Below are 14,696 nucleotides of genomic sequence, written 5' to 3'. Positions count from 1 at the left end.
CACTGTGTTCCCTGGTTCAAATGAATGAAGCTCTCTCTTTTCCCTCTCTGTTCTCTCCAAGGCCCTTCTCTATTTCAGAAAACAATAACAAACAGTGGCCCTCCTCGCTATTGCTTCTGTTAAAGCACAGCTCAGACCTGAATGCTAGCTGAAATCAGTCATCCTTGGCAGCATAATTTTTGACACTGCTGTTCTATCAACTGCATACAGCTTTATGTTAATTAAAATTCCTCAAAGTTAACTGTGGGGCACTTGCGAATGAACTATAATTTTATGAAGCAGAGGGTTATCTGGTCTGTTGGCTAGCGGCATGTTCAATATAATCACCACCAAATGTAAAGAACTACATATTCGCAAATTAAAACAACACTATTTTACGTAGGGGCACAAAGACAGAGAGGTACATTTTTACAAATGTGTAAAGTACTGTATGTCATATTTAATTATATTTAATTGTCTGTATTGGCAAGTTCAACTAAATCATTTATTTAGACACAGGAAATCAGTTACACACCAATCTATTTCACCATAACATCTGAAACCTGTGCATTAAAAAGAACTGCCCTGCTTCCATTTTGGTGTTCATCCTATCAGGATATGGGGAAATCCGCCTGTGTTACTCGGAATTTTGAATGTTATTTAAATTGGATCTCTGTATGTGCGTGTGCCCTTATTACTGTCATGTTTATATTTACACAGAAATGATGACGACTCTTGATTCGCCCCCCCCCCCCCCCCCGTAAGCCTTGCTGAAAAATCGTCTGCAGATGTCTCGCGTGCAGCTGTGCACCGCTGAAGCCGTCTCGGCTGAAAAGGTTATGGAGTCTGACACGGCAGAAATCTTCGCTATTTAGCTGTAAGGTCACGGGGGGGGGGTCTGTCTCCAGTAATTATTGTGAAAAATATCATGGTGATGCCCCCAATCACATCTTAAAATGTAAATTTTGATGACTTAAAAACAGAGAAAAGCTGGGGTTTGAGCAGGATCTGGTTTTGGTCACAGTGTTGTAAGTAAACCTGTGGAAGTACTGGGCCAAAGCAAAGAGAGGGCCAACAAGAGGGCCTCCATTTTGTAAACAGTTAGTGTATGAGGAGGCCACATCTGTGCGCCCCAAGAGTTCTGAGGGACTTAATCTCTTTAGTCTGAGTGAAAAGGAGGCTGAGGAGGGATTTCATCACTGAAGTGTTTAAATATGTAAATGAGATTAAAAGGGCGGACCAGAGAGGCGGTTTCCAGCTCCATTCTCTGAACAGAACCCAAGGACACAAATGGGAAGGAGTGAATCTAAATTTTTACACTGACACTCAATAGATTCTCTGCGCGTACGCAGTCATAAGGGCATTGGATACCTATAAATTTGCATCAATTCATTCAAATGAGGGGCTGGCATGGTATAAATAGCATGTTATCATTACACTGGCTTACAGTTCACATAAACTGTACCCATTGAATCACGGTATCATAAAACAACTCCCACATTACCAGTTGTTCTCCATTGTAACAAATCAGTACTGCTGGCTCCCACTATATGATAGTGAAGCTGGGGGAGTGATGTTTGGGCAGGAAATCCATTGCCTGTTTTTCCTGACATCTGTCAAAATGACTGATACCCATCCGTGAGTTTTATCCCAAAATCAGCCATGCCAGTGATTTTTTGGTTCAGCTGTAACTCGGTTCAGCTCACCTTGAAGTCTACACATTCATATTGTAACCTCAAACGCGTTTGTTAAATCCTCAAACTTCCTCTTGCACCTACTATGGCACTTAACAGAATGTGGTATGTTACGTAATGACTCCTACTATCAGATTGTGACACTTATGATTTAATATCGCCCCTGCTCTTAGCCTAACCTTTTCATATGCATTTTTTGTAAGTCGCTCTGGATAAGAGCTTCTGCTAAATGACTAAATGTAAATGTTATTTTCACAGAGATCATAAATTAATATCCAGTTTCCAAATTTTTTTTCATTTTGCTTTTTAGTCAGTTTTTTTTTTAAATAAACTAGCCCTGTGTGAATCTTGAATTCTCCCTGAAATATCCCATGGTGCATTAGCAAAAGCTCAGCATGGATGATGGCATCTCTTATTCACACAGATTTGACAACATAAAAATACTCAACTCATAAAGCATGTAAAGTTAATTCTGAAACAGTTTTTAGTGTTTCAAAATGTAGACAGACGGGAAGACTTTGTGTATTCACTGGAAGAGACCTGGCTACAAGGGGTTAACCCAGAACACATTAGAAAGCATAGAATTCTGGCACAATGGTTCATCAACAATTAAGAATTTGTACAACTGGGCTGGTGTCAGGAAAACATCCCGATCAGCCAGAATAAGCATCATCACATCATTCCAAAAGGGAGGTTGCCAGAATGGTAATTTTATCTACCACAGCTATGATGCCATGCAATGTAAGAAAAGCCATTTGTGTCTTTGAAAATAAAAGTGGCTTTTTTTTTACAATGCAGAAGACCATGATGATGGTACCCCTAACAATTTAGTGTAAGTAAGTGGAATATTTCTGTGTTTGCAGGTGAAGGGAATAAGGATATGCGGTTTCCTGTGTGGCATTTCAACAACTCAAACAAAGACTGTGTTCGAGGTTGCCAGAATGGGGAAAGCTCCACACACCCCCTCTACCCAGTACAATGAGAACAGAACAGCGTGTTCGCAGAGCACTCTTTGTTTGTTCATGTGAAAACAGAAAGAGGCCACAGTGTCAATGAGCTGATTGGAAGCTGGAGACCAAGATCTAATCTATGGCTCTGGCTTGAAGCCAAAGGAGAGTTGCTAAGAAAGCTAAGAAGCAGGAGAGTATAACTTACCACTGAGGAAATATTGAGAGTCTGTGGCAACCTGGACTGCATGTGGAACACTGGTTTATAATAATAATTGTATTGCTCATAATGCCCTTGGTCCATATTAGACCTACATAGCACATACATAGCACAATTTGATAAGGAAATAAAGCCACACAGAGTGTAAAAAAAAAGCAGTGTGGGCTCACTCAGTTTTATGTGCAGGAAAAAAAACTATATTTTTATGGGCATTGTAATGAATTTTCCACCACGACTGTGAAAATTGGCACCGTTGTTAATCACACAAAACAATGGAAAACAGGTTCAGGGTAATTAGCAGTTTAAAAGTAGGTTATTATCTTTCCCTGTTTCAAGCTCGCCAGCATTTACTGGTATATATACAGTTGGTTTTGCATCAGTTAGAGTGGCTACAGTGCAGTGTGGAAAAAAGTGTGCCTGTAGCTGGGCCTGGACAGTAGCTGTGCCTGTAGCTGGGCCTGGACAGTAGCTGTGCCTGTAGCTGGGCCTGAACAGTAGCGGTGCCTATAGCTGGGCCTGGACAGTAGCTGTGCCTGTAGCTGTGCCTGTAGCTGGGCCTGGACAGTAGTTGTGTCTGTAGCTGGGCCTGGACAGTAGCTGTGCCTGTAGCTGGGCCTGGACAGTAGCTGGACCCGTAGCTGGGCCTGGACCTGTAGCTGTGCCTGTAGCTGGGCCTGGACAGTAGCGGTGCCTGTAGCTGGACCTGTAGCTGGGCCTGCACAGTAGCTGGGCCTGTGGAAACCCCTGTAGTAGTGCCTGTAGCTGTGTGGGACAGTCTGTCAGGACAGAGGGCAGGAGAGACCTGACTCAAGAGAAGTTTGTTCGCTGAAATTACTAACTTGCTCTTGTAGGCTGTAAGATATCCTCATATTACATTTTTATGTCATTTAGTAGATGCTCTTAACCTTATATAGGTTACAATTTTCACGTTATCCATTTATACACCTTGATATTTACTGAGGCAATTGTGGGTTAAGTACCTGGCCCAAGGGTATGGCAGCAGTGCCCCAGTGGGGAATTGAGCCAGCAATCTTTCAGTTACAAGCCCTGCTCCTTGCTGCTATGCTTAAGTGCCGCCCCCATCATTTTTAACAGGACACGGTGAACACACGCATCTGATTATTCAACATGGTGGGGCTCGGTTCCACCGGGGCAGGGTTAGGTTTGTCAGCTGGGTTTCCTCATTTCTCTTCTCTCAGACACCCCGTGACTCTTCAGGCACCTGTACTCCGCTCACATAACACCGCTGGAGCTGCGGGTACCTCCCAGTTGGCACTTAACTTCATTGTCGAGCACCGTGGGACTCATGTTTGACAAGCATGTGAATTTGGGATGTCACTCACCCTGCCCTGTGCTCCCACTGGAGTGCAGAAGTTGTCACAGTGAGATTACATTACACTGCATTATTGTCATTCAGCAGATGCTCTTATCCAGAGCAACCTACGTCAATTACAGGTATTTACAATGTTATCCATTTTTACAGATGTTTACTCGAGGGTTAAGTACCTTACCCAAGGGTACAGCAGCACTGCCCCTGTGGGGAATTGAACTGGCAATCTTTCGGTTATGCGTTTTGCTCCTTAACCACCTATGTTACACTGCTGGCCCTGAGATGAGACTGAAGAAGCATAATTGATAAACACAGAAAGTTCGGTGCAAAAGGAGCTCCCTAGGGGAAGGGAGGGGGGGTCATTTGCTTATAACAGACCTTGGACCTTGGCATAGACTGTCTCTTTGTGTAACTTTTTTATTGAAGGCATTTCCAGATTTAACATATTTTTTTCAAAACGTCTTTGCCATTTTTGCAAACTGCGTGATGACTTTGTGTTTTCTTTATGTTTATGTGGAACACAATTATTTCAAGAAATGGATTCAGTTTTTTTTTTTTTTTTGCCCAGGAAGAAGTGCAAAATTGCTAATATAATTTGGCGTTCTGGTGCAGGTATATGCTTTTTTTAGAGAAACGCGGACTAAATCTAAGTCTGCCGGCCGCGTTTGAGCGTGTCGGAGGATTGCATTCGTCTCGCCTCGCTGCTCCTGCACGACCGCAGAGGTTGCTGCAATGAGATGAGCCTAATGCGCAGCTGACAGCTCCAAAAGGGACTGCAATAAAGTATGGAAAATGCACAACATGTTTGCTGCGTTCCTGTGTGACCACTGCTTCCAATAGCTACAGGACATTATACTGAATGTCCTTTATCAGCCACCATAAGTGATGCCAAACGGAATTGTGCTTGTCGTCAAGGGATTAAGATGTGTTTGCCTCATTGTCACTCTTACTCTTGTGCCTGGTAAACACAAAAATGTTACTGTGTAGATACCCACGACAGCACATGTTAGTGCGATGTTAGCCGTAAGCATTAATCTTTAAACAAGCGTAACGAATACAGTAGAATACATAAAGAATACACTGCTGATGTCAACATCAATTGATGTTAGTAAGTGCATTATCAAAGAACAGACCAGCATTGCTAGATTGAGGAAAATTGCAGTGGCGAGCTTGAACTAGAAATCTTGAATCTATACAAATAATGCACAAGATTCCACTTGGGGAAAGTTAGTGGCTGTCCTTTGAATAAATGCAAATCACAGCATGTGTTATAGAGACTGGAGATCCTTTGTGAAGGAGTAAACCTCCAGTGGTCTGTAGCGGAGGGCTCGACATGTTTTATCTGAAGGACTCCTTTGGAATCCTGATCCATTATGAGGCCGTGAAGACAGAATAAAAGAAAAAAAAAACATAAATATAATATTCGGAAAGATGGTCCATTTTTCAATGTGTCCTCAATTTGCTGCTAGCAGCGTTTGTTCCCGACGTGACATCCACGTTACGAGAGCGTTTATTTTTCCTTGGGAAATTACATTCCGCTCAAGGAGGAGTGCTCAAGCAAGCGTACGTGCCGTGGGTCCCAAAAAAACCCGCCCGCCAATCAGGGGCTTCCCAAGTGGACCGCTGCAGGGTTCACGCTGGGTGAATGGACTGGCCGGTCCGTCTCGACCATATGGCCCACGCCAGGAGAGGCTGAAAGATGCCGGCGCACTTTAACATGCACAATGTTCTATGCAAAGCGAGGTGCCAGGTCCGGGGCGGCGGGGGGGGGGGGGGGGGGGGGGGGGATGTTGCCCCCATAGCACGGCGTTGCCAAGGAGCCATCGAGAAACGCTGACTACGATCTCCAGCTGTACTGTCCGACAGGCCGTGTCCTCACGCCTCCGTTACATGACATTACATTGTTGTCATTTAGCAGATGCTCTTATCCAGAGAAACTTACCTAGGTTACAGTTTCATCTATTTGTACAGCTGGATGTCTACTGAGGCAATTGTGGGTGAAGTACTTTGCCCAAGGGCACAGCAGCAGGGCCCCAGCAACATGTTGGTTATTAGGTCTTCTCCTTGCTACTGTGCTACCCTACTGCCCACTTCCGAACCAGTTGTCATTGGCAGCACAACATGCACCCTGTGGTGCCAGAATAAACTGACTCTTCAACACGTAACATTGCCTTGTCATAGCCATTGTCAGGTGGGCCGTGATGTCATAGTCTCGGAGACGCCATGTTATACGGGAGTCGATACGGTCGTTGTAACATCCTGGCTCCTATGTGGAACTCTGGATGCATGTCGATCCTGCAGACTCAGGGGCCTCCCTGAGCGCAGCAACTTCATACGGGATTTGCAATGCGTGGCTGTCTACTGTATGGCAGTTGCTGCAATTTTTTTTTCAGTCATAAAAATGTAAATATTTACCCATCAAGAGATCCACCCAAGAAACACAGCATATTGTACCAATCTTGTAGCAGATGTTGTTTACTAGCAACCCAGGCTTCCTCCAAATATGTTCACATGTTTGACTAGATATTACTGATGTACTTTCAATGTCTTATAATGCAGTTATTAATGCTTTATTAAGCACCTGTTCCCTAACAGTATTATAAAGTGTTACCAACTCAATTCACAGAAAAAAAAACAGTCCCAAACTTGTGTTCGTGATGCTGGCTAGCCAATAGTTATTAAGAATCCTCAATGTAGAGAGATTTATCAACCTCACACAATTGCATATTTAATCATTCAAATCAATATTTAATCATTCATATTTAATAACTGCTCATAGATTAAGAAGTGAATTGTAATGATAGAGCAGATAAGGAAATTATTATCTCTTGTGGTTCTCTTAATGATTTTTGCTAATAAGATATTTTTCTTTGTTTTCAGTGACAATGAATTATAATAAAAATGGAATTATCAAGAACAACACCTACCCTGCAGTTGATAAGCATAGGCACACCAAAGGACATTATGATCTAAAACACTCTTTATTTATCTTTTGGGATGTAACTGCCACCGATGTTGGCAGCTGAGCCAAAATGCTGTCAATTAAACCCAACCCATCGCAAAGCACATTCCCAGAGAGCGCGCTTTCAACACTCCCTGCAGACCCTGTAGACCGTTCCCTGCAGACAGATCCCGGAGTGCCGCTGTTTGACTCGTCTACCACCACCTAAAACATTCCCACAGTCTCACCGCTCCTGATCTCCCTCCGCTGGCTGCCTGTTTTGAAACGCTGGTGCAAGCCAACCAGGCAGCGAGGGAGGCGGCTCCTCTGTGCCTAAAAAAAAAAAAAAAACAAAAAACGCCTCACCGTCACCAGAAAACCGTCACCAGAAAACCATCACCAGGGCCTACATACCAGCCATGCTGCTCTGCTAAGCAAACTAAGGACGCCTGGTCATCACGCCCCTGCAGGGCCCTATGACACCCCCCCCCCCCCCCCCCTTACAACTCACGTCTGGGTCGCGTCCACCCTTCTAGTGGCATCAGCCTCTTATTACAGTCAGGACAGCAGAGTCAGCCTCCTCTTCGGACTGCACCTCGTCCGCTCTGTCTAATTGCCGCAGCACTTAAACCTTCCTTCTTTTTTTTCACACAGCACTCTAGCACTGATCCATTTTGTCATCAGCTGCCGTTGAGGTTTTCATTATTCATCATTTCATTTCATTTCATTGCAGCACTTAGTCTACATCTTCAGTTCGGTGCTCTCAGCCTTTCATTGTCGCGCTGTGTGATGCATTGTTCAAATGCGATCTATAGTTCACGCGGACGTATTATATGGTACTATTTACTACTGCTTTGTTAGTTGCCCGGGATTGTGACAATTTGTGAGAATGTATATGCTGACCACGAACCGTGTTGAGGATGTTAGAGAGCAGTTAAACCCCTCTAGGGTGTAATTGTACCTGAGAGGTGTAATTGCACCTGGTATTGTAAACCTTTTGCAACGGGCTAAAGCTAACAGGACAACCGCGCACAGTCAGAATGGAGGGAGATACTACGCAATCAATACAAAATCGATGTAATCTCCTGATGACAACTGCACAAAAACAGACTTAGACGGACATATCTCCCCTACCTTGTCGCACCTGCTACTTAAGTAAGAGCTTAGAGCTCTAGCACAGGTGAAAAACCTCCTGAACAATATAGCTAATAGGACAGAAGGTAAGAGTCTCAGGGTGACCCTGAAGTGGGTCCTTGTGGCAAACAGTCTCGGTCAGCAGGGCCTGCCTCCTTCCTGCTGAATCAGAGCTTCTGCAAAAGGGCTAAATGTAAATGTAGTTGCATTAAGAGCAACCTGGAGGGGAAAACATAATAGGAACAATGGTGCAACTGTTCTGGTCTAGCTTTGTGCATTTGAACCCAATAGTTAGCACTGGCCTTGCAGCATGTTGGTAGCTAACATCATAGAGTAGCTGGCTAGCTAGCTACCAGACCTCAGGGCCGGAAAGCAAATGAAGACCACAGACTCAGACACTTGGTAGGTCTGTCTGAGCCTTCTGACCAATTAGGCTTGACTGACCCCACGCCATCACAATCCCTGCCCAATCAAAGACTAGTGTGCTGAGTGAATAGAGTGAAGTGCATCTCACTCTAAATACATGATGGTGTCAGATAAATGAGAACAAGACAATTTGCCACATTTCTTGCTCTCATACAGGATGCCACAGTGTCTGAAAGATGATCATTAAGCTGTCACTTTACGGTTAGTAACAGGCTTATAGTTTCTCCACACTGCCCTTTGGCGGTTACCATTATGCCATTAAAATGTGCCCTTTGCACTGCACACATTCTGTCAAATTACTGTCAACTCATAAACAATTATGCAAGGGAAACTGTGAGGAGGAATGCGGCGTGGAGAAATATCCATCAGGTGTGAAGCTAAATTTGCATCGCGGTTCGCTCAAAACACAACTTCCACACAAAATGGTGTTGATTTGCATGCTTGATGGGTGTGGCAGATTTAATGGGAAACACATTTTGATCTAAACACTTGTGCTTAAACACTTGAAATTTGTTTCTTAGACAAATGTAAATTGTGAAATTTATGCCTATGTATGATTTTCTTTTGAAAAAAATAAATAAATAAAATAAAAACTATTTTTGGACACATTGAAGAATCCAAAATACAAGATAGTTTTGATTTGTTTAGCTTTTTGGTCACTGCATAATAGCATTTGTGTTATTTCATAGTTTTGATGCTTTTACTACTATTCTAAAATGTGGAAAATAGTAAAAATAAAGAAACACCCTTCTATGATTAGGCAACTTTTGATTGGTACTGTATGTACAGTACAGGTGTGGGGGTACAGGTGCGGGGGGTAAGTAATACACCGGTTCCTAATCAGCAGGGCCACGGCCTCGGTTGTGAGGTGTAGCGATCGTTTTAGACCACGTGTTGGATTGTGGGTATTGTAGTTGCTTTAGGCCACAGCTTGGGTTGTGGGGGTGTATAGTAGTAGTCATTCTAGCTTTAAGAAGAGACACAGGGAAGCTGGAGTGGAGGGTGAGTGGCTACAGCCATTTTATTTCCAGCATTTCCGTAATTACTGTTTTAAAGCCACTGCTCTATACCCCATCGGTTTCACACTGTGAAAAGAGTTGTGCATAATAAACACTTAGCCATGGTTACTGTGACTCTTGACTACCTCTTTACGGTTACGAAATGTTAATGTGAGCTTCATTTGAGGCTCGCAAACCTAAATGCTCAAGCCACAGGCCAGGGAAATCTATAAGCAAGAAGGAAAGAGATTCACACTTTTCACTCTCCAAGTGACAACAAGTGTTTCTTGCTGTTGCTGCCACTGAGGCAGCAGGTAAAACCTTGAAGCTCTGATTATCTGATTATTGATCTGACTATCTACCTTTTTATGTGATCATCTATCTGATTATCTGTTTTTCTGATTTTCTAACAATTTTTCTGATTTTCTAATAATTTATCTGTATTATTGGATTATTGATCTGACTATTGATCTGATTATAAACCTGATTATATATCTGATTATCTGTTTAGAATGGAGAGAGATGTGTGATTAATTTTATTAAAATTCTTACCATGCGGTAATAAACACCACACCTGTTCAAAAACATATAAATTTTTTTTTCTTTCTTTTTTTTTGGGGGGGGGGGGGGGCGGTGGGCGATAAGCAACAGCAGCGGTGCTGTGTTGGTGGCAGAACTCTGAGTGTTCCCTGTCAGAGGAGAACCACGCCTGCCATTAACACCACTGTCCTGTCACAGCCCCCGCCCACTTAACCGCCATCGCTGATGCGCCTCAGCCAATCCACGGGCAAGACTCCTCGGTCGTGATGACGCACTCTGCATCACTTCCGTTACCTCACAGACTGTTCCATAGCGCAACGTGTGGCATTGATCATCCTTTTTTCCAGCGAAAATTTTCAAGAAGGAATTCCATCAGCTGGCTTTCAGTTCTGAAAAACCTTAATGTTTTTTTTTTTTTTTTATGAATCTCCACACCACGGAAATGCTTGTAGATCTAGCCACTGCACACCACGGAAATGCTTGTAGATCTAGCCACTCCACACCACGGAAATGCTTGTAGATCTAGCCACTGCACACCACGGAAATACTTACAGATCTAGCCACTCCACACCACAGAAATGCTTATAGTTGCTCTAAACTATAGAAATTCTTATAGACCCATCTACTCCACACTACAAAAATGCTTAAACAGAAGATCTACCTTTTCCGCACCGCAGAAGCACTCACAGAGCTAGCTGCTCTGCACCACAGAAACCCTCATGGATCCTGGAGCTCCACACCACAGGAATGCTTATAGATAAAGCTGCTCCACATGATAGAGGGACTTACAGCATTTCAGTTCACTGCTCAGCACTGTGTAAGGGCCTGACACATATTCAGACACTGTTAGCTGTGTCCTGTACGTGCTGTGTTTCAAACAGCTTTATTAGAAACACTTTTAGAAATTAGAAACTCATTTTTTTTCTGAGTCATTCTGCAGACTCAGACTGTCTGCCTCAAGACAAAATGTAAATTTGATGTAATCTAGTCTCTCCACACCATATGAACACCATAGATCAGGCCGGTCCCCACCACAGGCGTGTTTGTGGATCCAGCTGCTAAACACAGCAGAAGCCTATATTGTTTTTACAAAATGTAAATTTGATGTAATCTAGTTGCTCCACATCCTGTGAATACCATTAGATCAGGCTGGTCCACACCACAGCTGCATTTCTCGATCCGACCACTGAGCACAGTAGAATTGTAAATTGTTTCACAAAATGTAAATTTGATGTAATCTTGTCACTCCACATCATTTGAACACCATAGATCGGACTGGCCCACACCACAGACACGCTCGTGGTCCAAGCCACTAAACATTGCAGAAGCTTAGCTTGTTTTGGGCACAGCCCTGCAATCGCAGCTGCGCACGGCGCCCCCTACCTGTCTGGGTCGGCATGGGTGATGGCGATGCGGGGTGGGATGCGCAGCGGGAGGGTGGTGGGGCGTGGCGTGCTGGCCAGCATCTCCGGGGACCGGGCGCGGTCACGGTGTCGCCATGACGGCACCTGCAGGCTGGCGGACAGCTTTCGGCTCCGCCCCCGGCGAAGCTCCGCCCCCAGTGTGCTGCCCGACGTGTAGGAGCGGCTGTAGCGGGTAAGCTCCGCCCCAGCTCCGCCCCCCGAGCTTTCCAGGCCCTTCTGTGGGTGTGGAGAGAGTAGAGAGGGCGAGAGGGTGGAAGAGAGGAGAGAGGGAGGGGGAAAGAGATATTTTGGGGAGGGAGGGAGGGAAGGTAAAGAGAGATAGGGGGATGAGGAGGCAGAGAGGAAGGAGGGGGCAGAGATGAGGGAGGAAAGATGAGCAGGAAGGGGAAGGTGAGGGGGTGGAGGAGAGAGAGTATAAAAAAGAAAGAAAATACAAATTAATATTCAGATGAAAGAGCACCTCTCCTAACAATATTTCTGCTGAAAAAACATTATCCAACCTAAGCATTTCAACAGGGATGGAGCAGCACAGGCCATTCTTATAGCGGAGAGGAAATCCTGTTTCTAAATAGAGTGAAATATGTGATTTTTAGGCAGGGCTCATGCAACCCAATCATTAATGAGTCACTCTGTCCTCCCTCCCTCCCTCCCTCCCTCCCTCTCTCTCTCTCTCTCTCTCTCTCTCTCTCTCTCTCTCTCTCTCTCTCTCTCTCTCTCTCTCTCTCTCTCCCCCTATTTTTCACTCCCTATCTGCAGGTTTTTAAGGCTGAATGAATGAGGCTCTCTCTCAAACTGAACTGTCATCTTCAGAAGATTTATTTTCCTCTGTTGGATGCATTCAGAGGAAGCCTGAAGTTTAGTGTTCCTGAGGATTTGTGAGGTTGATTTCATTATTGTCCCCATTAAAGTCAACAAAACCGAATTAAAAATCACAAGTGCGTGAGTGATTGGTTTACTTGCAATAACCACATACAGTATGTGCCATCTGGTCCTAGTGGTGCTACTTAATTACTTATTTATACACACATTCAGTCACACACATATGTGCACACACATGCACACAGGCACACACACATGCACATGCACGCAAAATAAAGGACTAAAAGGTGAGTTAAATATATATATATATATATATATATATATATATATATATATAAAGTTCGGTTATGGACACATTACGATGTATACAAGTTACAATGACAATCATTCACATAGTTGCTATTTTCTAATAAACACATATTTTCTGTATCAAGTATATAGCCAAACATATGCAGGTATGAGTTGAGAGTAGTTAAACATCATTACAAATTGCATTAATCCTGAACATCTAACAGATAACAAAAAGGCTCTACCTCTCTCACAAGCCTCTGTGCACTCACAGTAAGTACTGCTTCATAGCCACTAGAGGGAGCTCTATCCACTTACTATTGTTGGAATCATTGTTTTCTTTAGTGGGCATTATCTATCACATGTGGTGCTGTGTACAGGCCTTGGGGAATGATGCATTGTGGGTACTGTGTGAGTAGTGCATTATGCAAAGCGAGGATGATAATGTGTGAGTACTGCACAGTGGAGTATAAGTAATGCATTATGCAAATTGTAAATAGAACAGTGTGCAGTGTGTGAGAGTAATAGTGTGTGTAGGACAGTGTGCAGTGTGTGGGTAATAGAGTGTGTGTAGGACAGTGTGCAGTGTGTGGGTAATAGAGTGTGTGTAGGACAGTGTGCAGTGTGTGAGAGTAATACTGTAGAGTGTGAGCAGGACAGTGTGCAGTGTGTGGGTAATAGTGTGTGTAGGACAGTGTGCAGTGTGTGGGTAATAGTGTGTGTAGGACAGTGTGCAGTGTGTGGGTAATAGAGTGTGTGCAGGACAGTGTGCAGTGTGTGGGTAATACAGTGTGTGTAGGACAGTGTGCAATGTGTGGGTAATAGAGTGTGAGTAGGACAGTGTGCAGTGTGTGGGTAATAGGGTGTGTAGGACAGTGTGCAGTGTGTGGGTAATAGAGTGTGAGTCGGACAGTGTGTAGTGTGTGGGTAATAGAGTGTGTGCAGGACAGTGTGCAGTGTGTGGGTAATAGACTGTGTGTAGGAGAGTGTGCAGTGTGTGGGTAATACAGTGTGTAGGACAGTGTGCAGTGTGTGGGTAATAGAGTGTGTAGGACAGTGTGCAGTGTGTGGGTAACAGAGTGTGGTCAATGTTGTCCTATTTGCCTAAATTGTCATGCGATTTTATTAGATGCGCTATGTAAATTGCTCTGGATGTGCTAAATGACAATAATGTAATTTAATGGTGCGGTGTGTGGCATGTGGATGATGCAGTGTGCTCAGTGAAGGTGGTTAAGTGTGTAGCATATAGGTGGTACAGTGTGTTGAGTGTAGGTGACTCAGTGTGTGGCATATGGGTGGTACAGTGTGTTGAGTGTAGGTGATTCAGTGTGTGGCATATGGGTGGTACAGTGTGTTGAGTGTAGGTGACTCAGTGTGTGGTATATGGGTGGTACGGTGTGTTCAGTGTAGGTGACTCAGTGTGTGGCATGTGGATGATGCAGTGTGCTCAGTGAAGGTGGTTAAGTGTGTAGCATATAGGTGGTACAGTGTGTTGAGTGTAGGTGATTCAGTGTGTGGCATATGGGTGATGCAGTGTGCTCACTGTAGGTGGTTTAGTGTGTAGCATATGGGTGGTACGGTGTGTTGAGTGTAGGTGACTCAGTGTGTGGCATATGGGTGGTACAGTGTGTTGAGTGTAGGTGACTCAGTGTGTGGCATATGGGTGGTACAGTGTGTTGAGTGTAGGTGACTCAGTGTGTGGCATATGGGTGGTACAGTGTGTTGAGTGTAGGTGACTCAGTGTGTGGCATATGGGTGGTACGGTGTGTTGAGTGTAGGTGACTCAGTGTGTGGCATATGGGTGGTACAGTGTGTTGAGTGTAGGTGACTCAGTGTGTGGCATATGGGTGGTACGGTGTGTTGAGTGTAGGTGACTCAGTGTGTGGCATATGGGTGGTACGGTGTGTTGAGTGTAGGTGACTCAGTGTGTGGCATATGGGTGGTACGGTGTGTTGA

General features: G+C 44.2%; 1 protein-coding gene across 1 annotated transcript in view; it reads right to left on the bottom strand.

Annotated features, from left to right (window-relative positions):
* The window catches only part of LOC118772722 (cAMP-specific 3',5'-cyclic phosphodiesterase 4C-like), a 76,412-nt gene that overhangs the window by 51,282 nt on the left and 10,434 nt on the right, over nucleotides 1–14,696 (bottom strand). Inside the window, exon 3 of the mRNA XM_036521289.1 lies at nucleotides 11,593–11,849. Coding sequence (XP_036377182.1) covers nucleotides 11,593–11,849 — 257 coding nt within the window. The remainder of the gene's footprint in view (nucleotides 1–11,592; nucleotides 11,850–14,696) is intronic.

This window comes from Megalops cyprinoides, chromosome 1 (assembly GCF_013368585.1).
Source record: "Megalops cyprinoides isolate fMegCyp1 chromosome 1, fMegCyp1.pri, whole genome shotgun sequence".
Lineage (NCBI taxonomy): Eukaryota > Metazoa > Chordata > Actinopteri > Elopiformes > Megalopidae > Megalops > Megalops cyprinoides.
The sequence above is the reverse complement of the archived record's forward strand: the minus strand, read 5'-3'. Positions and strand labels throughout refer to the sequence as shown.